This window comes from Emydura macquarii, unplaced genomic scaffold (genome assembly GCF_026122565.2).
Source record: "Emydura macquarii macquarii isolate MOO-44397 ecotype Brisbane River unplaced genomic scaffold, CSIRO-AGI_Emac_v2 contig_1483, whole genome shotgun sequence".
Classification (NCBI taxonomy): Eukaryota; Metazoa; Chordata; order Testudines; family Chelidae; genus Emydura; species Emydura macquarii.
In genome coordinates, this window is record NW_027131620.1 from 24,847,118 (window position 1) to 24,874,423 (window position 27,306).

Here is a 27,306-nt window from a genome sequence, read left to right on the forward strand (position 1 = left end):
CTTACCCATCATAGCATGGCTTTTTGACCTTCCTTGTAGAGCACAAATAAGCTATTTTTAGAAACAGATGCCTATAAATAAGCTTAAGGTTGTTTTGCAGTTCTCTGGCATTGAAGGGCCCTGCCAAAGGAGAGACAAGCCAGCTGCTCCTGGCCTCTAATTGAGACTTTTCTACCACTGCTCATCTGTGTGGTAGCTGAGAACATCCAGCTGGTCCGTAGGGCAGGGGTCATGTTTGCATCTGGGGCTGGGAAATGCCCAGTGCTGCAGCTACGGATACAAGCGATGCTGGGAGAGGGGAGAGTGCCTGGAATGCAGCAGGATGGGCTGGAGCTGGGAGAGGAGAAGAGAGAGATGGGAAGACAACTCTGTGATCCACAAGGTAGGCGGAGCCATCCCAGATCTGCTCTGTATGGCAGAGAGGAACCAGCCAGGAGCAGGAGACTCGGGAAGGAAGCTGGGAAGCAAGCGAGCTAGAACACAGCAGAGTAAGCTCAGCGGGCAAGGAAATTAGCTCGGGGGATGTGGGGGATTAAAAACACCAAGGTTAGGTTGTGCCCGGCCCTTGAGAAGGCATAAAGGCAACACTAAGGACACAAGAGGATCCCAGACTGCATCTCCCTGCTGGGCATGATCTTGGTTCCTGCACTCTCCTTGGAGCAATGAGACAGGGCCGTGCCCAGCGTGCGCGCCCCAGAGCTGGCCAGCTGTGGTGCAGAGTGCTTGCTGCACTCCAGGTAGCTGTAATGGCAGCTGTGCTCCTGGGACAACATGGTGCCCAAAGACGGCCAGTGTCCACAAGGAGTAATGAGCAGGTGTCATTAAGTCCACCAGTCCAGAGAAGAGACAGGGAGTGGGAAGCAGCCAAGTGGCTTCTCATGAGTCTGTTGAGATTCCGACGGTTCGCAGGCTGCACTGGAAGGTGAAAACAGGGGGGCAGCCAATTAAGAGTAGAAAAGAATCAGGCCAGGCTCGCAGGGAAAAGATAAGCACATGCCTTCTGCTCTTGTTTATGTGACTTGGCCCGGTGACCTCCAGCGCTAGTGAGTTACACCTGTACATTCACAGTCAATGGAGCTGCGCAGCTTTAAATAAGAACAGAATTTGGCTTTTTGCTGCCTTTGGGCCAGAATGTGTTCTGTTAGTCAGAGAGAATCAGCAAGACTTTCACACAGTAAGAGCTGGGAGGAGAGGAGGAGGTCCACTAAGAAGTGTGGAGCAGGGCGGAAATGGATATGACTCCAAAATGGCTGAGACACTGAACTCTTACAAGGAGGGGGAAAGTGTGTCTGACTAGGGTATACGGAAAACCCAGTAGAAACACTCTTTTTGCAGAGCAGGAGTGATGTGAACCTGTATAAATCAGCTGGTGTGCATGGTACGCATCACACATCATTAGTAAGTAAATTGGCCAACAAACGTACTGTACCACTGACAACTGTTCATGGACGCCACAGAGAATTGCGGATGTATTGGGAGAACAGAGACATGCAAGCATGCCATGCTGCTGAATTTCAAAGCAGAAAATAAGATTGATCCTGGTAATTACCATTTCATAGGCTCAGCTTTTCCAAGAAGCCTAATGTGGTTGGTACTCTGATCCCGTGCGAGTTCAGCAGGAGTAGGCACCTGACTCCTTGGAAAATTTTGGCTCAAATTTCTATCCCTAAAATGAAATAATGGGATAAATACCAGGAGAAAAATAAAATCACTAGCTGGTTAAAGCATAAAGCCTTCCTGAGCAGTAAGGGGTATGGGTTGATAAGGCATATATCTGACCAATAGACGTTTGACTGCTTTGCTGGATCGTATTGAAAAATGAGTAGATGATGGGGACACAGCAGATGTGATTGATTTGGATTTCAGCAAAGAATTTGATCTTGTGTGGCAAAGTGTTTCTTGAAACACAATTCAGAGTGGCGTGAATAAAAACACCCTGACAGACTGAAAAATAACAGAAAGATCTAAACAGAGGGCAGTGCTAATGAGCAATGTATCAAAAGAGTTGGGGTGTGGGGGAGTGGGTGGGCATGCCTAGCGGGGTTCAGCAAGGATTTGTGTTAGGTTCGGTCCTGCTGAGCAGCATCATTAATGAGGAGGAAGTGAAGAGTGTGTTAGAGCGACACAGATTATACTAAATTGGAATTTGGAAGGAGAGGCAACCACCTGTGAGAACAGAGAGCATCCAAGGGGATTGAGACAAGTTAGAAACATGATTCAGCTTGAAAAAGGAAAGCTGATGTATTCGGGGAGAAATGATGGCAGACGTGTATTAGCTGGGAGGAAGAAACGTGGGCAGCATAGAGCTGGAAGAGACATAGGGGGACAGTAGGAGTTTGCCAGGTGAGACTGCAGCAAAAAATGCTAGTTGAATTGTGGGCCTCGCTGGCAAAAATGTCCACCCACAGAGCCGTACAGCTGACTAGGCGTGTACACTGCACAGGCTAGCACAGTAACTGCCAATGGAAATTAGACCAGGGCATTTTTGCATCCTGACAGTGTGCAGGTATGGAAATCTCAGCCCCAAAGACCTGTTGAGACAAACAGCTAGGGGAAAACCTTTTCCAATTTTCAAACCAGTGCAATCAATTTGCCAAGATTCAGGCAGGGAGGGAATGGGACCTACTGGTACAGCAGATGCCTGCAAGTCAGAGCTCCTGGCTTCTGTTCCTGTCTCTGGGTCAAGCCTCTCAGTGCTACAGCTTTCCATCCTGTAACATGGGGATCATGCCCCTCGCTCACAGGGCATGGTGCAGTGCGATCAGGCATGGGATACATTTAATGTAGTCAGCACAGACACACACATATTGGAGTGTTTGATACAAACCCAGCCCCTATCTCCCTGATGGGCTGAACTCAAATTCTGGATGCAGGAACCCCTAATCAAGGGAGGGTTTCTCCCCGAGTACCCAATTGTGAGTGTATGGTCTGCAATGATGTCTTCCCAGCTGAGACCAGCTCAGCATGGGTCCTCTTGGCTGGGCCAAGGCAGGTGCTTTAGAGCTCACCCATTGGAGCCTCTGCCTGCAATGCACCAGTTTCCCCATGTTCCTGGCTCCCCCAGGGCACGGCACACTCCATCTCTGGCCTCCAGGAGGGGCACTGCCTGACAGAGCCCGTTTGGTGGTCTGCTCTCTGTTCAGCACACACCCCTAGGGTTCCCGTGAACAGACCCTACACAGCATTTGCATAAGATCTACCCAGCATGGCACAGATGGCCCCGAATCCCAGGTTAACAACACATGTATGCAAACGCCAGGCCTTCTGCCCACCACAGAACAGCTCTTTGCTGGCACCTGCTGTCAGCTTTAAATTATGCATTTGCTCCTTTCCACAGTGCATCAATAATAAATAAATGTAGCGCCCCGGGATTGTCCTTTGCCTGCTAATGCAGAGAGAGCAAGTGCTGGATTCCTGGAGCTTGTCATCTGTTGCCTGTGGCATGGACATCCCTTGGACATTGCCAAAGGTTAACAGGCCACATGTTTTATTTAACTTTAAAAGGAGACTGTAAATGTTTCAGGACTCATCCTTTGCCTTGCTGTGGCAGGGAGGCTGGGTGGTTTGAGATCTGTTTGGGAAGTCTATCCTGAACACTGTAGTGGCTGTTTTACTGAGAGAAATGCCCACAGCTATCTCCCAGGAGCAACCCTACAATAACAAACCACTGTGTGTACCCCAGCACTCAGGAGCAACCCTACAATAACAAATCAGGGTGCAGAGCCCTGTCTGCACACTTTTCTCATTGCTTCAAGCTCTGGCCAATATGCCTTTTGAAATACAAATACAGAGACAACAGCCCTGCTCATTCCCCTTCCCCTGGGCTCCGAGATTTATGGTAGGTCTTATTAGATTCCAAATTGCTTCTGCCCAGCTAGTGCCAATGGCTTGCCACAGCTACACTTGAACAAAAGCCATTTTCTTCAGATCCTGGCCCCCACACAATTACATCTGGCTCGGGCACCGTAAGCCAGGATCGATGCAAAGAGCTCTGCATGGGGATATGGCTAATGATCCATTTGAAACACCAGCGAATGCAGACTATGGAGTCCCCTTCTGGAGGCCCTATAGTACACGTGGGGAATCGGCTCCCAATTCAGACACCAGGGCAGCTGCACTGAGCCAGACCCTAGTGTAGACAGGCGAAGCCGTCATTTGCACCAGGGCAGCTCACTCCTGCAGGGAAGCTCTGGGGTGTGAATGGCAGCGTCCCCTGTCTGCACGAGGGGGCTGCACCTGTGACTGAAATCAAGCGAACTTCACCATGCAGACAAGATCTTAATGGCTCCTCCAGCAGGCAGCCCCTGGGGTCGGCACTGCTGTCCATTTCACTTACGGGTGCAGTTGAAGGTGTTGGTTTTAATCTCTAAAGCCCTGCCTGCCAGAGAGACCCTCCTCCCCATGTGGGCTCCAGGTAGCAGCCCTCCGTTTTAACTAGGGCAGGGCTGCTGGTAGGCATTTCTGGCGAGGGGTTCCCTGCTCTGGAACTCTCCTAACCCTGTGATCTGACCTGGCCAAAGCCCGTTTGCCCAGCCTGGCTCTTGAGAAGGGGCCAGGGTTATGCAGGGGGCCAGCAGTGGTAATTCTTTATTAAATCCTGTTGGGCACTGGGGGAAGAGAATCCAGCCTTAGTCTATGTGTGTGTTGGAAGAAAGGACCAGGGCGTTTCTTTAAAAACCTCAGCCATCCGTAATTCTACTCAGGGCTGCTCCTTGTTCTCCACAGCTGGGAATGAGATGTGATTCCCCACAGGGATAAGCTGGTTCTGAGCAATAGGAAATGGAACAGACCTAGCAGCCAAGCCAACTGTGGTGTAACAACCAGGCCCAATTTTCCATGTGAAGTCCAAGCAGTTTTAGCCCGTGACGAATCCGAGCTCACGGACTGGCTGCAGTTCAGGGTAATTATGCCCAACAGCCATCCCGACGTAGGCAGCGCACTTGTCTGAAAAGGGAAAACACCAGTTAAAAGTGTGTAATTAACTTTATAAACAAATTCAAACAGCCTTCAGCCAAGGCCACGTGCTACAGTTGTCTGGAACAGGGGGGTGAGGGGGCGATACATTGCCACGTCTCTCTTGCATGGCTTTGGATAGCTATTTAATGGGCTTTTTCATGCACTCATTACTGCAGCATCTGGGTCCAGGACATAAATTAGACTCCACATAAACACACGAAAGGAGATAACAGGCAGCACAGATCAACCAGATGCCCGCTCCTGAATCCAGCCCAGCGACTCAGAATAAACACGTGATCCAGCAACTGTTTGACCATGCTCTGAATCTCCAGAAAGCTGGGCTTTTGCTCCCTATGAATGGATATTGGGTTTGATGGGGAATTAAAGCTTCCATCAGCAAGTGGTTCCTGCTCTTGTTACCGAGGATCTGGGGGCGAGGTTTTCAGTAGGGCTAGGTGAGAAGTAAGAGGCTGTTCAAGGGGAGTGAGACTCCGGCCCTAGGTCAGATGGGTCTCATGACTGTAGCTCCAGGGAGGAAGGTGCAGGGGTCACGGATGCAGAGGAGAGAGCACGGTCTGCTTGAGGAAATGGTTCTAAGAAGGTTTGGAGAGGAGAAAAGGGTGTGTAGCAGACGGGACAGCGAGAGCATTCCAGGCAGATGGCACGGAGCTGCGCATGGGAGGGCAGCCTGGACAGAAGCTAGGGACTGGGAGAAGGGCAGGAAGCACGGCCGTGTAAATCCTGCTAGGTGAGGAGGAGGAGTGCGAAACTGATGCACTAGCAGACAAGTGATGTAAAGGCAACCTCTCACTTGCCACCCTGGTGGAGCAACTCTGCCCAGCCATGAATAGAGGCTCCTATGCCATGCTCCTGGAGTGCCCCTCACCCGCTGGTTGTGGCTGTGGTGCACACGGACATGCAGTGGGCCTGCCTCGAAGTGGTTGCGCTGCGGGATGCACCTGCCCTGCTCTCCCCTGAGTCTGAACGCATGGAAATCCTTCATATCGCACAAATTTGTGAGGATAGATCCCACTTCACTTTGAGCCCATACAAAGCCTCCTTCCAGGGCACGCAGGCAGCTCCTGCTCCTCGGGTTGCTTTCTGTGTGAGATTCCTTTTTCTGCCCTGGGGATAAAAAGTTTTTTGTCTGGCATTTCCCCCAGGGGAGCTGGCAGGCCCATTCGCAGCTGCTTGCTGACGCTGTAGTTAATGTCAGTGCGATCTCCGCACCGCTCCAAAGAACCCCTTCTTTCTTGCATTTGCCTTTTACCAATGGCAGGCAAAAGACGGGATATTTAGCCTACGAATGAGGCTCAGTCTGCTAGTCAAAAAAAGAACTAGTGGCTGTGAGTCACGAGGCAAGCTCTGCCAAGGGATGGGCTGCCCTTCCTCATGGGCGTCCAATCCAAGCAAAGAGGGAAGGATGCAAACAGGCCTTCTCATGCTTGCAGCCAAAACAGACCTTCTTTGACACCAGTGAAGCAGGGTGTTTAAAATGATTTTAAATACAAAACATCACCATGTGAATACTGGGTCAGACCAATGGTCCATCTAGCCCAGTGCCCTGTGTTCCAACAATGGCCAATTCCAGGTGTTTCAGAGGGAATGAACAGAACAGGTGATCATCCAGTGATCCATCCCCTATCGTCCACTCCCAGCTTCTGTCAATCAGAGGTTATGGACACCCAAAGCATGGGGGTTGCATCTCTGACCATCTTGGTTAACAGCCATTGGTGGACCTATCGTCCATGCAGCGGTGAGGTTGCAAAACTACAATGTAAGATGTTGGGAAATGCAGAAAGTTGTTCTCTTTACAGCACCTTAATGAAGTATTTACAGGGCTTCAGCGTAGTTATAGCAACACGGCTCAGTGCCAGTCACACAGGCAAGGCCAAATCACACTATGACATGGTGCCCCAGCCCAGTGCACTAGTGTGGGACTGCCAGGGCATAGCACTTGGGAGAAGGAGGTGAGAGGCTGGGCCGGTGTAACACAGATAGCTCTGTAACAGTTATGACTGTGGTATCTGAGCACTGGATCCTACGTTTAGGTGTCTACATCTGGGAGTCTGCTAGAGGCAGCTACCAAGGAGATTTAGGTCGGATATTAGGAAAATCTTTCTAAGTACAAGGAGAGTTAAATACTGGAATAGGTTACCTGGGGAGGTTGTGGGATCTCTGTCATGGGAGGCTTTTAAGAACAGATTAGACAAACACCTGTCAGGGATGGGCTAGAGATACTTGGCCCTGTGTCAGCGTGGGGGTTGAATTAGATGACTTCTTGAGGTCCCTTCCAGCCCTGCCTTCCTACGACTGTATGATTTTCTGTTCAGTTCAGTGCAGATGGTTTAGAGGCGATGCTCCCACACACTGTGCTCTCTTAAGGGGGGGGGGGTGCAAATGCAAGTATTGGCCTTTGGGCACCGGAGAGCCCCGGTATGCCACTGGGTATTGTTGCTCTTTGCAGATGGAAACCCAAATAGCCGGGGGCACCGGGGTGAAGGCTGAAGAGCAATAGCTGGGCATAGCCCAACTCTTCCCTCGTACCCGGCTTTCAAAAGTACATTTAGCTGAGAAAATGTTTGCTGCATCTTCCCCCTGTGCAGTTGTCACATGCTGCTAGCTTGGGCAAACTGCAGCCAAGCCTAACACGCAGATGTGCTCTCCAGGACAAATACTTATTGCGGGGTGTAGTGCTTGTGGTGCAGTTCTGTTCAAGGCAACAGGGCTTCAACAGTCAACAGGAAACCTTTGCAGCATCAGGGTCTGGGCCATGCCAGACCCAACATCTCGAGCATGGGTCAGTTCTGCCCCCCCAGGTTTAGATTGCAGGATGTGAGGTCTATTTGATGCTCCCCACTCTGGTGAACTCAAAATCAAAGTGGAAACTTTCCGCCTTCAGGCAGAGACACTGCATGGGAAATCCCAGCCCCCAAAAGGGCATGAGCAGGTGAACAAAGGGGTTGTAAAGGAAGCTGTTTTGTTACCTTCACTGCAGGAGCCACTGTTGTCACTTGCTCTGCCGACAAACACAGGCACGGGGCAAACCGAGGTATTGGCAGGTCAATCACATAGGCCAAGCTGCTCTCTTGAGATAGCGCACTGCAACTTCCAACCAGCAGAGGGAGCCTCAGAGCTACAGAGAAAATGGGACATGGGGTTGCTGAAACCTGCCAGGCAGGTCCTTTTGCCTCTAGTTCAACTGTGTTCCCTCCTAGGTATTTTAAATCAGTTTGTGGGGCTCACCCCCTATTTCCCCTGCCCAGCTGTCTGCTTTGGGAACACTGCTGCTGGTGTGGGAGTTAAGGATCAGGGAGTTTGGCCCTCGTTCCTGGGAGCTCTCATCATCCTGGCACCAGAGCTTCGTTCCGCCGTCTGTTTCTTTCTTGTTAGGTTTTGAGAAAGCTGGAGCAGGTCATTGAGCAAAGGCAGAATTTGACTTGCCACCTTTCCTGGAAATATCTCCAACTAATGCCCAGGACACAGCATCAACCATCACAGCCGCTGTGTACAGAGGGGGTATTTATGGGACTTTAGAAATGAACTTTGAACAATGAGGTTTTTAATTTAGCCTTAAAGAAGCAGCCCTGGTTAGTCTCCGCCCACACTCTCCTGTGAGCACCCAGGCCTGTCATATCCGTCTAGAGAATCTCTAGCTCCGCAAAGCCTCATGTGTCTTGATATAGCTGATGATGTAATTCTGGGAGACATAAGTGCAAGCCACAAGCTCAGTGCTGTCCGGTGAGTGCTGCATGTAGGTGTCAAACTGAGGAGTCTCTGGTTTTCTGGGCACCGCACCTTAACATTGCAGAGAGGCTGCCTTCGGAGAAGAAATAGCAGCCCTATTGTTCTCAGAGCTGCTGCAGCTTGTTACAGAGGGGTACACCGTGCTCTCCCTGGGAGACTTTGCTTTTGTGCTTTCTTGGTCTGTTCCTTAAGCTAAAATAGGTCCTTTTCCACTGAACGTGCATGATTTCCCTTTGTGTGTATAGAGAAACAGAGCACACTGGAGCTGGGAGAGATGTGAACGCTGCACACCTAGGGATCCCCTTTCATCAGCTCTATACAAGCCTCCTCTGGCCAATGGACTAAGCATGTGCTACGGGCTACCCCTGGCCCTCCTCTGTGTGGGAGGAAACTGTGCCTCAGTTTCCTCATCTGTAAAACGGGGGCTGACATCTTCCTGCCTCACAGAGGTGTTGTGAGGCTACCTTTGTTAATGACTGTCTGATACCGTGGTGATGGGAGCCATGGAAAAGCCTCTAAATAAATAAATTAAACAAGAGGGGATTGCTGAGGGCTTAGCCCCTCCCATTCCCTGGGAATCCGGGAAATATGTCCCACTGAGTGTGATCACACGGGCAGCAGCAGAAAGGGCTGCCCAACCATGGCCCAGGGGAAGGGGGCTCACCACAAGTGCAAGGTCTATTCTCAGCCTCCACTTGGCCAAGTCAGTTGGGACTGGATTTTAAAGCTAGTTAGGGGCCTGAAGATGCAGACAGTTAAAGGCTCCTTCTGTGGACTGGGATGTCCCTGCCCTGCCTCGTGGCGGGGTTGGGAGGGGGACAAGGATTGGAGCATTGGCTAAAGTAGATTGAAGCAGGAGGAGGAGATCTCGCTGCCCAAGCCAGAGGGGGGTGGGTGCCAGGGCAGTAGTGCTCACCAGAGGGCAGGGAAGGGCAGTGGGTGTCATGTACTCCTTGTGCGTGTGGGGTTGAAGGGCTGCAAGCAGCAGATCAGGCTTCTGTATCAGATAGGGACTGAGCTTACTCTGCAGAGAGAGACATGCCAGCTGTGCCCACTAGAAGATCCTGTAATGCTCTGCTGGGTCTGGTTATGGTTGGTTTAAATAAAGCCTGTTACACACAGTGCCACCTAGTGGCTGAGCTGTATGATACTGTCCAGCATTCCGTTCAGTCTCCCCCTGCATTCCCACCACTGACCGCGAGAACAGCCATACTGGGTCAGACGAGACCAGTTACAACAGTGACTGGTGCCAGATGCTTCAGAGGGAATGAACAGACCAGGATAATTATGGAGTGATTCATCCCTGTCATCCAGTCCCAGCTTCTGGCAGCTAGAGGTTTAGGACTCCCAGAACACGGGGTTGCATCACTGACCATCTTGGCTAACAGCCATTGATGGACCTATCCTCTATGAACTTGTCTAGTTCTTTTTAAAACCCAGTTCTACTTTTGGCCTTCACAACATTCCTTTGCATCAAGTTCCACAGGTTGATTGTGCGTTGTGTGAAGAAATAGTTCCTTTTGTTTGTTTGCAACATGCTGCCTATTATGGGTGACCTCTAGTCCTTATATTATGTGAAGGGGTGAATAATACTTCCTTATTCACTTTCTCCACACCATTTTTGATTTTATAGACCTCTATTATATCTCCCTTTAGTCGTCTCTTTTCTACGATGAACAGACCCAGTCTTTTTAATCTCTTCTAATACAGAAGCTGGTCTCTCACCCTTTTTGATGCCCTTCTCTGTACTTTTCCCAATTCTAATATATCTTTTTTGCGATGGGGCAACCAGAACTGCAGGCAGTATTCAAAGTGTGGGCATACTGTGGATTTATATCATGGATTTATGTTAGTCTCTGTCTTATTTTCTATCCCTTGCCTAATGGTTCCTGTTAGTTTTTTTGACTGCCGCTGCACACTGAGCAGAAGTTTTCAGAGAGCATCCACAATGACCCCAAGATCTCTTCCTTGAGCGGTAACAGCTATTTCAGAACTCATCATTTTGTATGTATAGTTGAGATTATGTTTTTCAATGCGTATTACTTTGCATTTATCAACATTGAATTTCATCTGTCATTTTGTTGCCCAGTCACCCAGTTTAATGAGATCCCTTTGCAACTCTTCACAATCATTTTGAACTTAACTATCTTGAGTAATTTTATAATGTCTGCAACTTTTGCCAGCACATTGTTTACCCCTTTTCCATAGCATTTCGTCAGCGATCCCGTATAGTCGAGGATGATCTCTTTCACAGGTTTTATTTTATGTAGGTCCTTTGATGACCAAGAAGTCCTATCCCTGAGCCACAGACTCACTGGCTTACATTGCAGATGGTGTTGGAAGGCAGGGTTGTGCCATGATTGCTACATGCCTGTTGTCTGTCCTTTCTTTTCTGGCGTTTTTCTGAGACCAAGGCGAGGAGATTTTCCTCAAAACTGGTCATTCCTTCTCTGACAAATCTTCGCCAGTTTGCCCTGTCTTGGGTGACTGTCTCTCAGTGTGTGATGTCAATGCCACATGTCTTAATGTTTGTCTGGAGAGTGTCTTTAAAGCGTTTCTTTGGCCTCCCCATTTCCTTTCTCCTTTGGTGAGCTGGGCATACAACAGTTGTTTTGGTAGGTGTGCATCAGACATATGCACACAGTGCCTACTCCACTTCAGCTGGTGCTGAATAATCAGGGTCTCAACACTAAAGATGTTGGCTTCCATGAGGACACTGACATTAGTGTGGCGATTCTCCCACTTTATGTTGAGGATCTTCTGGAGAACATGCTGGTGCTGGCGTTCCAAGTTTTGCAAATGTTTTCTGTAGGTCACCCAAGTCTCAGAGCTGTAGAGAAGAGTTGGAATTGCTACTGCTTTGTAAACTAAGAGTCTAGTGTGTGTTCTAATATCCTGGTTAGTGAACACCCGGCGAGATAGACTGCCAAAGGCAAGCCTGGCACAGCTGATTCTGTGCTGAATTTCAACATCTATATTTGCCTTCTGTGAGAGATGGCTACCAAGGTAGGCAAAGTGTTCCACATTTTTCATTTCCTCTCTGTCAGTGTAGATCTTCCTTTCTTGGTCTGATGATTGCTCAGGAACAGGCTGGTGGATGACTTTTGTTTTGCCAATGTTCAGAATTAGCCCATTGTAAGCTTCAAAGAAGTAATTAAGAGCTGTTTGTAAATCCTCCAATGAGTGTGCAACTAAGGTACAACCATCTGTGTACTGGAGTTCAGTTATTGTTGCCGATGTTACTCTAGTTCTGGCATGGAGGCGAGAGATGTTGAAAAGGTTGTCATTCGTTTGATATTGGATGCTAACGCCCAATGGCAGACGGTCTTGGATTAGCATTTTCACAACTGCTAGGAAAATGGAGAAAAGAGTGGGTGCAAGTATACAACTTTGCTTTGCACCAGTTCGGAAGGCAAAGGGCTCAGAGGTAGAGCCACAGCACAGGATGGAGGCAATCATCTGGTTATGGAGGAGTCTTACAGTGGTGATAAATTTATTTGGGCAACCAAACTTTGAGATGATTTTCCACAGATTCTCATGGTTGACATAATCAAAGACTTTGGTCAGATCGATAAAGGCCATATACAGCTCCTGATGTTGTTCCTGGAATTTTTCCTGGATCTGCCTTGCTGTGAAGATCATGTTGGTGGTGCCTTGTGATGATATGAAGCCACACTGAGACTCCGGGAGTACTTCCTCTGCGAGAGGAAGCAGACGATTCAGTAATATTTTAGCAAGAATCTTCCCCGTGATGGAGAGAAAGGCAATGCCTCGGTAGTTACCACAGTCAGACCTATCGCCCTTTTTTAAAACGGTGATGACATTAGCGTTGTGTAAGTCAGAGGGGATTTCTTCAGTGCACCAGATTTTGAGAAACAGCAAATGGAGCTTGTTTGTCAATGTTTCTCCCCGCACTTTCAGTACTTCAGCTGGTATGCCGTCAGGACCTGATGCATTATTGTTCTTCATTTGCTTAAATGCGTTATGGACTTCTTCAAGTGTTGATGGATTGGTGAGAGTTTCCCAGGCTGGGTGCTGAGGGACGGAATCGATGGTATTGTCATTCGCAGTCAATTCTTGATTTAGAAGCTTTTGGTAGTGTTCCTTCCAGCGCTCTTTGATGGATTCATTGTTGTTAAGAAGGGTACTTCCATCTGCAGATCTCAATGGTATGAGACTACATGAGCTTGGTCCAAACAAGGTCTTTTGTCTCACAGAAAAAGCTCTGCATATCGTATCTGTCAGCAAATGCTTGCATCTCTTTTGCTTTGTCTCCCACAATTTGTTTTTAATTTCTTGGATCCTCCTTTGAACTTCAGCTTTGATCTGATGGAAAGAGCTCTGCTTCTGGCTAGATGATATGTTGTTTTGCCAGCCTCAGAAAGCTTTTCTTTTCTGGTCCATATGTTGAACAGCACTGGTCCAAGTACAGATTCTGATATTTATGTCTCTCTACTGTGAAAACTGATAATTTATTCCTATCCTTTTTTCCTGTCTGTTAACCAGTTATTGATCCAAGAGATGACTTTCCTTCTTAAGAGCCTTTGGTGAGGGACCTTGTCAAAGGCTTTCTGAAAGTCTAAGCACACTATATCCACTGGATCACCCTGGCTCATGCTTGTTGACACCCTCAAAGAATTCTAATAGATTGGTGAGGCATGATTTCCCTTTACAAAAGCCATGCTGACTCTTCCCCAACATATTGTGTTAATCAATGTATCTGATAATTCTATTCTTTACTATATTTTCAGCCAATTTGCCTGATACTGAAATTAGGTTTACTGACCCGTAATTGCCAAGATCACCTCTGGAGCCTTTTAAAAAAAATCAGTGTTACATTAAATATCCTCCAGTCATCTGGTACAGAGGCTGATTTAAGCGATAGGTTATATAACACATTAAGTAGTTCTGCAATTTCATATCTGAGTTCCTTCAGAACTCTTGAGTGAATACCATCTGGTCCTGGTGATTTATTATTGTTTAATTTGTCAATTTGTTCCAAAACCACCTTTGCTGACACCTCAATCTGGGACAGTTCCTCAAATGTGTCACCTAATCTCCCTAACATCCTATGCAGTGAAGACTGATGCAAAGAATTCATTCAGCTTCTCTGCAATGGCCTTACCCTCTCTGAGTGCTCCTTTAGCTCCTTGATCATTCAGTGGTCCCACTGACTGTTTGTCAGGCTTCCTGTTTCTGATGTACTTAAAAATTTTTTTGCTATTAGTTTTTTTTGTCTTTTGCTAGTTTCTCTTCAAATTCTTTTTTGGCCTGTCTAATTATACTTTTACACTTGATTGGCCAGAGTTTAGTCTCCTTTCTATTTTCCTCAGTAAGTTTGACTTCCCATTTTTAAAGGGTGCCTTTTTGTTCCTAACTGCCTCTTTTACTCTTCTGTTTAGCCATGATGGTATTTTGGGGGTTCTCTTACTGGTTTTTATTATTTGGGAAATACATTTAATTTGAGCCTCTATTATGGTGGTTTTTAAAAGTTTCTATGCCTCTCCCAGGCATTTCACTCTTGTGACTGTTCCTTTTAACTAGCTTCCTCATTTTTTGTGTAATTCCCCTTTTTAAAGTTAAAATGCTAGTGTGGTGGGTTTCTTTGGTATTTCCTCCCCACAAGCATGTTAAATTTAACTATATTATGGTTGCTATTACCGAGCAGCTCAGCTATATCCATCCCTTGAACCAGATCCTGTACACCACTTAGGACTAAATCAAGAATTGCCTCTCCTCTTGTGGGTTCCAGGACTAGCTGCTCCAAGAAGCAGTCACTTACCATGTCTAGACATTTTATTTCTGCATCCTATCCTGAGGTGACATGTACCCAGTCAATATGGGGATAGTTGAAATCCTTCATTATTATTGGATTTTCTGTTTTGTAGCCTCTCTAATCTCCCTGAGCATTTCATAGTCCCCATCACCATTCTGGTCAGGTGATCAGTCGTATATTCCTAGAGTTATACTCTTATTATGCAAGCATGAATTGTTACACTATCATGCTGTCTTTGAAGTCTCTATTAAGTGTCTCTGAATCGTATTGGTTTTCTAATTACATGACCCAAACGCGTACGACTTGGTCATCTGGATGTCCATTAATTGCCACGACTGGCTGTGGTTGGTTTGGAATCCTTGAGTCTTCTTCTTCTTGTTCTGCATCTGCCATCTGTAGAGTTTGCTCTGTTGATTGTTTTCTTTCAATGAATCTGTGCACCAGTTCTCCTGGTAAAATATAAGTGACATTATAAGATTCCACCATATGGTGTTATTAATACATGTTCCAAACTGAGGTTGTCAAACAGGTCTGTCTTAAACAAAGCAATGTGTGCTCGCTTTTAAGCATTCAAGCAGTAAACAGAGTAATCAAGCAGGACGGGAAACAAAGGAAGCTCAGACAGGTGAGAAAAAAGCAGCAGGGAACATCCTTCCCTATAGACTTTTTGTCTCCTGGTGCCCATCTGGAAATGTTTTTTGAAAGGGGGACTGAAACTTTAAAAAGAAGGGGCAAACATCACAAGACCCCCTATTTCTATCTCCCTGTCCATTGATTCACAGCACCTGAAGGGACAAAGGAAACATTCGTTAGATTCTGGGAGAAGGGGTCCTGACCTAGAGGATTTGGTCAGTAAGAATGCTGAAAGCATATGCTGAGAAAGTTTTCTTGAAACTGATATAGTTTGTTAAATTAGGCACCAGTAGCATTTTAACATTATTTTCTTGTAACCATTTCTGACTTTTATGTCTGATTATTTGTACTCACTTAATCTCCCTGTTTGTCATTAAAAAACTTGTTTTCTTGTTTGATCAAATCCAGGGTGTTCAAATGGAAGTGTCTGGGTAACTCCATTGGGGGTGGCAAGTTGTGTGCATATTATTTCTATTACAGAAATAATGGACTTGATATAATTTGTATTGTCTGGGAGAGGGCTGGGCAGTACAGAACATCAATTTCCTATCCCCCTCCACCCCCCGAAATATAAGACTGGGGATGTGTTGGGGTCACCCTGCAGTACGACCCAGGCTGGTGAGAGCCAGGGTGTGGCTGGCAGGCTGCATTTACACACAGACATTCAGGATGTGGCTTGCATGCTGGATGGTTGTTTGTGAGCAGCTTAGGTGAGAACTGCTTCACCCAAAGCATTGAAGGCACCCAAGGTTGCTGAGCAGGGGGAACACAGCTGCTCATTAGTCTGGATTGTATTCTGGTATGTCACAGTGAGCTCTTGCTTTGGTATCAGCAAGGATAAGTTGTTTAGTTTCTTAATCGCTGTGTGAGGTCCCCTTCAAAAAGGAGTACAGTGGGGATTTTTTCCAGTTGCGTAGCCACACCTTCTCTCCTTCCTGGATGGGCACAGCATTCTTCTTTTCCCTGGCATCTTTTTCCTGGCATGATCACTTCTGACTCATCTGTTCCTCCATCTTCCATCAAGTCATACCAACTCTCTCACTGTCTGGGCTGCTTCACAGCTCTCGATCTCTGCCCTGGTGAGATGCTTTGAGTCACCGGCTACACTGGACACTGGCTCCAGGGTTTGCACAGCCTGCTCGGTCACATGCATGGCTCTGACCCAGAATGTCCCCTTGGGCCCAGCTCGGGACAGAGCAATCCTGAGTGGATCTTGGTAGTATCAAACTCCCACAGGGTCGCTGCAGCTGGCCTTTATCCTTAGGGGTATTATTGCATGATGACCTGGCTTCACCACCACTTCATTCTGAGCCACCCCAAGGAGTAGTTCCTCTCCGTCATCCTGTAGGCATGGTAGAGGCACTTGTAAGGCCCCAAGATGTGCCGCAAGGTCCACGCTTCCTCCTACCTACACTCAGCGGGGGATCTGAATAGTGTCCATGGACGATTGTGTTCTATTAACTCCCCAGGAGTTCTTATGTTGCCTTCAGATCAAATACACTCTCAGTACCACAATACTGGAAATACCGGTCAGCACGCAGTCCATTTAATGTGCAGAGACCCCAAGTTCAGTGGGAGCTGGATTTTTCCTGTTATCTCCAGTGGCTGATGATTAATAGCCACTGAGCTAAGTTCTGGAGTATACATTTTCTTCTCTTTCAGCACTGGGTGTTCACCATGGATCAGACTTATTTCAGATGCTGAGTCCAACAGCACAGAGGTTTTACCAGCCATCATTGTCTCCAGGCACATGGTAATAGATATCTGGGCAGCTCTTCACACAGACCATTCTTATAGCTGCTGATGGCAGCCCTGGTGTGGCGTCTAGTTTCCCTAATGTGGCTTCCCTTTGCTTGGGCTATTCCACCTCCAATGGCATTTGCCTCTGCATTGCCTGAAAATGACGTCTGGCCTGGGACCCACCTGGAAAACATTCTCTCTCTTCTGACCCATGAGGCGCCTATGAATATCTTGCACTTCAGCCTCCTCCAGTTTTTTTAGCAATTTCCCTAACAATCATTTCTTGAAGTGCTGTACCTGGTATAAAGGAGACTGGAAATTAGCAACTGATACCTTTCAGGAAACCCCAGTTTCTGCTTCCCCATTTTGAACTCTGTGTATAATCTGATCTACAGGTTTGTCACGTAAGTTCTCCTCCAACAGCAGCAGAGTATGAAGTTCTCCTGCTAAACCATTTGTAACTTGACTTTTCACATAGCATCCCCTGTGGCTTGCTCTGGACATATGCCCTCTCTGCATTGCCTGTTCCAGAGTCGGCACAGCGGGTTCTTTTGCATTCGAGCTGTCTCCTGGACAGAGTGGTTCAGGAAAAGCCCTAGCAAACAATCTCTTTAATGCACACAAATAACTATGCAGCCGTTCCCCTTCCTGCCCCCTCCAGGCTTGCCATTCTTTTTGGTATTTCCAAAGGGCCAGTCACCCCTCAGAGCAGTCATATAAGTGTTTGGACCATTGTCTATAAGACCCATGATCCACACTGGGAAGTTGCTGATAAAATGTTCTGGCATCACTAACCAGAAATACTGCTAGGTATTGTGCTGCTTTCTCATCAGACCACTCATTCGCAGAGAGCAACAGCTCCAAGTCTGTCAAGTGCTCAGCAATTCCAGTCTTATCTGCATGGCCAGGAAATTTCTTCTCAGGCAAAAGTGCTTTTGCCATCCTGAAGTCGCTGTCACCAGGTGTAATACTTGCTTATGGAATCACAGACATTCATTGAGCCATGCGAGTATCCAACTCCAGTGCACCCAGGATGGACTAAACTTGCTGCTGCTGCTGACTGCTCAGGTCAGATCAACAACATTGTGACCCGTCTGTGCCTAGGGTAGCCCACCTGAAAATGCCAAGGTCATAGAATCATAGAATATTAGAGTTGGAAGGGACCTCAGGAGGTCATCTAGTCCAACCCCCTGCTCAAAGCAGGACTAACCTCTGCTATATCATCCCAACCAGGGCTTTGTCAAGCCGCCTTAAAAACCTCTAAGGATGGAGATTCCACCACCTCCCTAGGTAACCCATTCCAGTGCTTCACCACCCTCCTAGTAAAAAACTTTTTCCTAATGTCCAACCTAGACCTCCCTCCCTGCAACTTGAGACCGTTGCTCCTTGTTCTGTCATCTGCCACCACTGAGAACAGCCTAGCCCCATCCTCCCTAGAACCCCCTTTCAGGTAGTTAAAGGCTGCTATCAAATCCCCCCTCACTCTTCTCTTTTGCAGACTAAACAAGCCCAGTTCCCTCAGCCTCTCCTCATAAGTCCTGTGCTCCAGCCCCCTAATCATTTTTGTTGCCCTCCGCTGGACTCTCTCCAACTTGTCCACATCCTTTTTGTATTGGGGGGCCCAAAACTGGACACAATATTCTAAATGCGGCCTCACCAATGCCGAATAGAGGGGAATAATCACTTCCCGTGACCTGCTAGCAATGCCCCTCCTAATGCAGCCCAATATGCCATTGGCCTTCTTGACAACCAGGGCACACTGCTGACTCATATCCAGCTTTTTATCCACCGTTACCCCCAGGTCCCTTTCTGCAGAGCTGCTGCCCAGTTCGTCGGTCCCCAGTCTATAGCTGTGCATGGGATTCTTCCTTCCTAAGTGGAGGACTCTGCACTTATCTTTGTTGAACCTCATTAGATTTCTTTTGGCCCAATCCTCCAGTTTGTTTAGGTCACTCTGTATCCTATCCCTACCTTGCAGGGTATCTACCACTCCCCCCAGCTTAGTGTCGTCCGCAAACTTGCTGAGGGTGCAATCTACCCCATCCTCCAGATCATTAATAAAGATGTTGAACAAAACCGGCCCCAGGAACGACCCCTGGGGAACTCCGCTTGTGACCGGTTGCCAGCTAGACATGGAGCCATTGATCACTACTCGTTGAGCCCTATGCTCTAGCCAGTTCTCTATCCATTTTATAGTCCTTTCATCCAACCCATACTTCAACTTGCTGATAAGAATACTGTGAGAAACCGTATCAAAAGCTTTGCTAAAGTCAAGGTCAGGGCAGGCTGCCAAAGGAGAGCAGATTCTCCCAGCACTGGTGCCTAACACTGCAGTTAGATTCACCAGCCAGTCACAAACAGTTCTCCTGATTCCACACACTGGTTATCAGGAAGCCCCAAAAAAGAAATCCACAGTCCTCTTTATTGCATTTCAATCTCTGGATCCTAATCAGCAACTAGGAACAGTAAAGTGAGAAGTTATTTAAAAACTCTGCTCTGTATAAAAGGTTTTCCTGACCCCCAAAGGTCAGCCACATTACCAGATCAATATTGGTTTGGATCTTATCCAAAATACCACACTGCCAGCCAATCCTTTAGTAATTAAAACTAAAGGTTTATTATAAAAGAAAAGAAACAAACAACAAGAGAGATGTTAATTGGTCAAAGCAATCAGATACATATAAATGACTTCAAAATCCATATATATATATATATATATATATATATATATATATATATATGTTTCTTAGCGGTATTGTAGAGTTTGCAGGTGTGTACAGTTCCTCAGGCTTTTTATAATCTCTGACATCTGTCTTGTCCCAAATGCAAGCTCCCAGCACATTGGCAGGGAAAAGCACTTGCAGTCCCCCTGACCACAGGCATGTCCCTACATGTCCTGATGACTCAGAGGCGCAGTCCCTGGCTTCTGTCCCGTGGCTCATTGTATAGCTGATGGTCCTCGATAAGTCATCAATGCTGACACTAATCTGCCTGGGGGTGTAACCCAGTAGCTCAGCACAAGTGTTTGGATACAGCTATATCACAGGTATCCATAACTTACCGTACAAAGACGATATATACACATAAACAATATTATCATACTTAGCAAATTACTACCTCTCCAATTGTACCTGTCATGGCATATCTTGCAAGAATCATTGCAATTTTGTCATTTTGGTATTAATATTATAAATAGTCACTCATCTTCCAGACAGTCTCCCACAGATCAACAACAGAGTAACAAACAGTACAAGACAGCAGCTTAACACTAAGATAAGAATATGCCCCATCTACTGGTGGAGGTGCTGTCTGCACTGATCCTTACAAATATCTCTGACTAAAACACATAAAAAAACCTTAAAAGTAAACAATTTCAGCATTCTTTTTTCCATGTTTAATTACTAGCACTAAGAACCTATGCCCCCACCAATATTCATGCAAATTCAAAAGCAGACTTTGATTTATCTGTGTTTGTGATGCTTTGGTGCTCACTTTCCATGTGCACTAGCAGGCTCGTGTTTTACGAGAGCAAATACTCGCTCATTGTAAGCTTGAGTGCTCAAATGTCTGCAAGAAGTTAATTTCAGAATTGTATAATGGATTGTAAAATTTGCCATTTGCTCATTGCACAAGTCATGTGATATTGTTTCTGCTCCATGCTTGAACCCACATGCCATGCAATCAGCACAGCACAAATGAAAAACAAGACAGTGGACTTTACAATTTGCAGTTCATACGCTCACTTTTTGTAACTAACCCTTGTAACTAACTCATGTGACTGAGATCATTTAAATTACATAAGGGCTTGATTTAAGTCAATGGGGATCTTTCCATGGATATCAATGGGTTTTGGATCATGTCCTACGTTACAGTCTGAATTGTATATTGGATTTTAATATGTGACCTATGAATGACATACAGGCCAAGAATTATTCACTGGTGAAATTAATATTTGAGTAGCAAATGAATCTTAGAATGTCACGATCTGGTAATGGGTGATTCACACACAGAAAATATACAATGAAATGTTGCGTCTCTCTGCTCTTGCCATTACCAAAGCTAGTTTCACTCACAGGCTTAGTTTCTCGTGATCTCATCTCCTTATCTTTCATGAATGTCACCCTAAACTGATGCCATAATGCTGTCTGTGTGACATCGACATCATTTTCATCGCAAGAGAGCACGATGTCACAAACCAGTAACAATGACTTCACTGCAGCATCCAGTAGGAGAAACTAGGCCAGGAGGGAGAAAACTCTTTACAAGCACAAATTATCCCAAAAGAAAAGAGAAGATTCTGTCCAAATTAATAGATTCATAGATTTAATCAAATTTAAGGCCAGAAGGGACCATCCAGTGAGTCTATCTTCCTGTATAACTTAGGATGAGACAAGCAGTTAATTAGGGTTACCATATGTCTGGGTTTTCCGGGACATGACCTCTTTTTTGGTCCTCCGATCTCCGTCTGGGTGGATTTTTGAAGTATGAACAAATGTCTGTGACTTTTCCTTGCTCATCCTTTTTCCATTGTTGATTCTGGTAGAACTGCAATTCCCGGTGTGCCCAAATAGCAGCGTGCGTGTCTACTGGTTTGCCACCCTTACTTCTGTGCTGCTGGTGGCCAGAGAGAAGCAGCTCCTGACCAAGCGCCCAGCTCTGAAGGCGCCGCTGCCGCCAGCATCAGCGCAGAAGTAAGGGTGGCCTGGTATTGACTGTTGAGTCTCTGAAAGGGATCCTGCTTGTACAATACAACTTCAGGCACACATCGTGCGAAGACTTTCATAGCTACTTGATGAACAATCAGCTCCTGCTGAGGAAGATATGCTGTACAGAGAAACATGCATGGGCACAACAGGAAGAAGTGCAGTAGGACCGGACTGCCTGCATGTAAAGAGGTACATTTCAATTGGATTTACCTTTATTTTTGAGGCCATTACTCTTGTTATTTATAAATGTTAGATATTCAAAGTAGAAAGAATCTGTACAGGAGAAACTGTATCCTCTTCCCCTACCAGCTCCCCCTCTCCCTGCAGTGTCCTCTATTTGGGAACTTGAAACTGGTAACCTTAAGTCACTTGAATGTTTACTGCCATTCTAAATCTCTTTGCCTATTGTCCTGTCCCTCTAGTTAAGCATTTATATATGGCTTGGTCCTGCAGCATTGGTGTAAACGGGAATGTTGCTGCTGACATTAATAGCAGCAGGATCAGAGCCAGCGTGCCCACTGCTAGAGGAGCTAAGCACATCCCCCTATTAGACCGTAGGCCTGCCTGAGCTCAGGAATAGCCCTGGCTCAGCAATCGCAGCTGAGGAGGACCATAAAGTGCAGCCAAGATCAAACTAGGCAATGATGAGAGAGGGCATCAGCACCTCACCCATCTCCTGATTGCCAGGAGCCAGGAGCTGATCGCTCCCTCTTTGAGGCCATGCTGAGATGGGGCATGCTGTCCAGTGTGTTTAGTGGCAGGTCCTGTGGTCTGGGGCTGAATCCCCGAGCCACGCCTATAGACCTGTGGGCATTGATCCTTCTCTGCATCCTCTCCATGCTGATTGCCCCCACCCTGTGCTTCCCGTAACAGCCCCCAGTCTCTCGTGGCTATCTGGGCCTCTGGAATTCCAGCGCATTTACTTGGGGCAGGAGGGGAGGGGGAGCCCAAAACGCACTGTAACACTCGGCTGTGTGCTGAATTGGAATTACCCTTTGACTGCACGAAGCCCCGTGCAGTGTTATCTGAGCCCCTGCAGGTAGGGAATGTTATTCCACTCTCTGAGCACGAGCTCTGTCGGTCTCTTATTGTGCTTCAGTGGTGATTAATTTAATTAATGCAACTAGAACAAAACGTCTAACCACACCTCTATAAATAGAGCTTTCTCTCCACGCCAACAGCCCTGCCATGCGATGAGGCTAATAATATCTGCTAGGAGGTGAAGTCGGGGGCGTGATGAGGACTTGTTTACTATGACATTATCTAGTAGTGATAGGGAGAGGAAATGTCAGAGCAGACTCATGCTTGGGATGAAAATAAACCTTGAAAGGAGTCTCTGAGAGTCTCGACAGAGCAGTTGTGCTTACCCAGAACACTGGCACAGCTGCTGCTAGGAGGAGCTTTCTGCACACAGAGCTTTTCTAAAGGCAGATCAATTTTGGAGAAACTGGGCTTTTCTGCCAACATCCTTGGAGGGAGTTAGGCACCTAAATCCCTTTGAGTAGCTGGGCTTCATCCCTTGCAGTAGGCCAGTACCAGCAAGCATTGGGAACATAGCCCAGCACCAATACAGTATAGGCCCCTGCCACTACAGCTAAAGAGGGAACTCCCATTAGCTGTTAGCAAGCAGCAGCTGCTTGAATCCCAAATTGATTTCCACAGCAAGACCTCACTGAATTGGGCCTGGAAGTCCCACACTAACAATTCCTTTACTGTCTCCTCTATCACGGATGAGATGGTGCTGCTGTTACACTGTATTACTCTGATAGCTAGTGAGAGGCAATTATAAAAATGCTTGCCCTGGTGTTACTTTGCCAGCAAAATCCAGAGACTCTAGCAGTGACTGTGCAGTAGCAGAGGCAGGATGACATTATTCATTGTCTACTATCTATCGAGCTCCCATCTACCCTTCTGTATCTTGTTCTAGGTCATGTTGATGCAAGGTTTAGCCCTGGCCACATGGAATCATTAAAAATTCATTGGCACTTTGTGCAAGTATCCCAATTCTTACTCTTGAGGTCCAATTAGATAATTAAACTCTGCCTCTAAAAATTCCAGTGTCAACTGGATGCAAGTACACTTCATTTTCTGACCTAAGCTACTATATAATGTTGCTGTATAATGATAAATAACTGCTACCTTCCATCCCAGAAGTGGTTGCATTTTAATAAAAGGGTGAAACAATCCTTGACATACGCTTTGTACTGTGAGTGCTTTGGGATTTTTGGACAAATGGTGTTAAATCAATGGTAGTTTTTATTATCATCCCTTTTGGCTCCCCAACTCAAGCCTGCTCTGCAAGGTGTGCATTTGTTTAAGTACTTTCCTGAATTGGGGTTCTTGTTATCAGTTCCTAAATTGCATTAAAAGAAGCTAAACCACCTGAAAAACTTTCCTTATGTTACTTTTCCACACAAGCAATTGGTACAGTTGTCACAGAGTTGTTATATTATTGCATATCAGAGAGAGGGTGGCACATGATCTTGAGTGGGAGGGCAGGTGTCTATGAGACAATCTTTCTACCCATAGGAGGGCCACATATGACACGTTCCATGTTGGGAACAATGCTGCATTGGGTAAGGGATCAGCCGGATGGATTAACAGGGCTTTTCCGTCTGCAGCAGCCAGTATGATTCTGTGAGCATGGCTTATACAACAAAGTGACGTGTACCATAAGTCTTGGTATTCTCTGGCACCGACATGTAAATGCTTTCAGTGCTAACAAAGATGTGCAAAAATTTGCTAAAACCTAACTGCTTTAGGGTTTGAGAAAGATTTAATGATGGGGGCGCAGAGTGTTGGGAACAGAATATGACAACGTCTGCAACCTGAGGGCAGAACAGCTCCGTATTTATCTGGGTGGAGTTTATTAAAATTTCATTATTGATGGGTAAATAAACCATTCTTTTGATTAGAAGCAAGCTGCTGCTGGGGGAGGGGTGGCAGCACAGCTTGTAGCTGCATGTACACCTATGAGACTGTCAAAACTCTGTGTGTGGGGGGTAAGACAGCTGTGGCCATAATTCCATGGTATGCAAACTCCCAGCCAAACCTTGGATACGCCCTGACACTTGCCTTATCCACCTGAGTGTTAAAGAGAGGGAAAAGAAAGACAGATCTTTGCCCTTGTGGTGTTGAAAGAGTCAGATTCTTTCCTTGCATAAAGGGCATTTGTCTGTGCTGCAAAGCAAAGAGAAGGCAAAGAAAGCAGGGAAAAGAACTCATGAAATCACGCAACAGTAAAGAGGTGCTCATGACTCCTGCTGTTTGAAGCACTGGCACTGCCCTCCAAAGAGGGAAATAGCTGCTTAGATACGGCCTTAAAGATTCACGACTCTTGGAAATAATGAGAACAGCTATGAGAAGGAACAGAATATTTAATTCAAGCCACCGATCCTAGCCAGCTGGCTAAAGGAGTGAATATTTTGAATGCTAACAGCACAACTGAAACATAAATTAAAGAAAAAAAAATCCCCACCTGAGCTTTTGGACAAAAGGGCCAAATTCAGCCCCAGTGTAAACAGACACAGTCCCACTTGGTGTGTCTATGCTGCGTTGTAAACCTGGGCTCAGACTCAGTTTGAGCCCAAATTCCCTTGCCTTCCACACACAAATTAGGACTGTCCTGGAGTCTCCAGGAATTAAAGATTAATCTTCAATTAAAGATTATGGCATGTGATGAATCCTCCAGGAATACATCCAACCAAAACTGGCAACCCTAACCCAAATCTGTCTGACTTGGGTCAGCAACAGGATGCAGGTAATTAGGACCCATCCAGAAGACTTAGGTCCTAGCCCTGTCATTTTGCAGCGTGGACATAGCTCAAGTCACAGACCCAAGTTGGAAGGTCAGCGTAATGCAGTATGGACCTGTTAGCACAGCAGTGAGACCCGATCCAGCAATTATAAACTCAGGTTTACAGTGCAGTGTGGATGCTCAAGTGCGGCTTGGAAACGCTATGTCCCCATGTGTGGGTCCCACAGAGCTGGTCTTACAATCCAGTGTAAACATACCCACTGACTTCAGTTCACCAGGGATGGATTTGTCCCACTAGGTATAAATAAATATGTTTATAAGAAAAATCAGTGTTACAGAGGAATTACACTGTAATGTGAAAAGATTTTCTAATCTCTAGATCTAAGCACAAAGAGTCCATTATTATTATTATTATTTTATTTGTATTACGTAGCTCGTAGGAGCCCCAACTACAGACCAGGATTGCATTGTGTTCATGTACACACACACACACACATAAAATAACCTGTCTCTGCCCCAAGGAGTTTATAACCTCCATTGCTAGTAGAGTTGGTAGAAAACTTTCCATCAAATTTTATTTTTAACAAAAAAAAAAATTTGCCTTTTTATTTAAATGAAAATCTTGTTTCATTTTAAACTTTCCAAGGTTATTTTTCAGTGAAATAATCAGTGTTTGAATTTTCTGTTTTCTGCAAAAACCTTTTTCCACAAAAAGTTTTGAAGTTTTTTCCCCCTCATTTCTTTCAAAAATTTTAAGAGGTATTTATTAATTCTAACTGCTGTCACTCAATGATCTCATCAAACAAAATTAAAAAGAAAATCCATCACAGATAACAACACATTGTGTCTCTTCTAAGACCTTCTCTCAAGCCAATCAACAAGAGAAATCCTTGGAATGTCTTAATAGAGAAATTATCTTTATTTTATCCTGCCTGTAAAGTTACACACAACTCCAGGGGTTGTTCCAGGCATTATTTGAAGATGTCCGTCCCAAAGTCATTACAGAGAAAACTATTACTTAATAAGGCCCCAATTCTGCAAATGGATCCATGCAGAGAGACCTTGACCACTGTGTTGCTCCCTGTTGCAATCAATGGTGCTCTGCATGGGCTTCTTAGAGGCTCATGGGCATGGTTCCCATTGCAGGGTCAGAGCCTAAAACATTTACTTAGAATTTTAATTTTCAGATTGAAGCTAACAGAGCAAAAGTCTTTGAAAACTGGTCACTGAAATGCAGGGCGAAGCATAGTGTTCATTCCGTGCCAGCAACACTGCACAGCAGTTTTTTTGATGAACAGATGTGAAGAATAAGATCTCAATAGAATATTTTTTTCTATATAAACAAAACATAACACAGAATAACGGGACTTCATGAATTTATACTCATATTTCTAAACTTATCTTTTGTTCTGAAACAACATCATTTATAGATTCATCAATTTTAAGGCTTCCTCCTGCATAACATGGGCCAACGAATTTCACCCAGCCATTCCTGCATTGATCCCGTAACTTGTGGTTGAAATAGAGCCAATCTAGACACTACATGCAACAATGCACTCGGGAAAGGGTCTATATGGGGGCATCCCTGCCTAACCCAGTGGGGGTGGCACTAGGTGGGTATTCCTGTTTGGCCACCTAAATAAGAGCCAGATTTTCAAATGAGCTCAGCTTCCACACCGCACCCTTTAAAAAAAAAATCTTGTCACTTTGGTGCCTAAATGGGAGCTGAACTGGTTTGAAAATACAGCCCATGGTAGGGAATTCTCTCTTACCAGGTGATCCCCTCTCCTCTCTGGTATTTTATTCATCCTTGCACCCTGAACCCCAACTGTGAGTGGTTTTAAACCTGGCGGCACAGGAAGGGAAATCAGTTACTGTCTGGCCATCCGGAAGTCACACTTGTGATCTGCTATTGCTCTTTATTAAAAGTACGCTTGCCACCATTGCTCACTGGGGCAAATGGATGCTGGCCTGGTTAGGGTTAGCTGTTC

The 27,306-nt window shown here is 46.1% G+C and overlaps 1 protein-coding gene across 1 annotated transcript in view; it reads left to right on the top strand.

The window, feature by feature from the left end:
* Positions 1-309: 309 nt before the first annotated feature.
* SNTA1 (syntrophin alpha 1) overlaps positions 310-27,306 on the top strand; it is a 100,404-nt gene continuing 73,407 nt past the window's right edge. Inside the window, exon 1 of the mRNA XM_067554495.1 lies at positions 310-382. Coding sequence (XP_067410596.1) covers positions 313-382 — 70 coding nt within the window. The 5' untranslated portion in view covers positions 310-312. The remainder of the gene's footprint in view (positions 383-27,306) is intronic.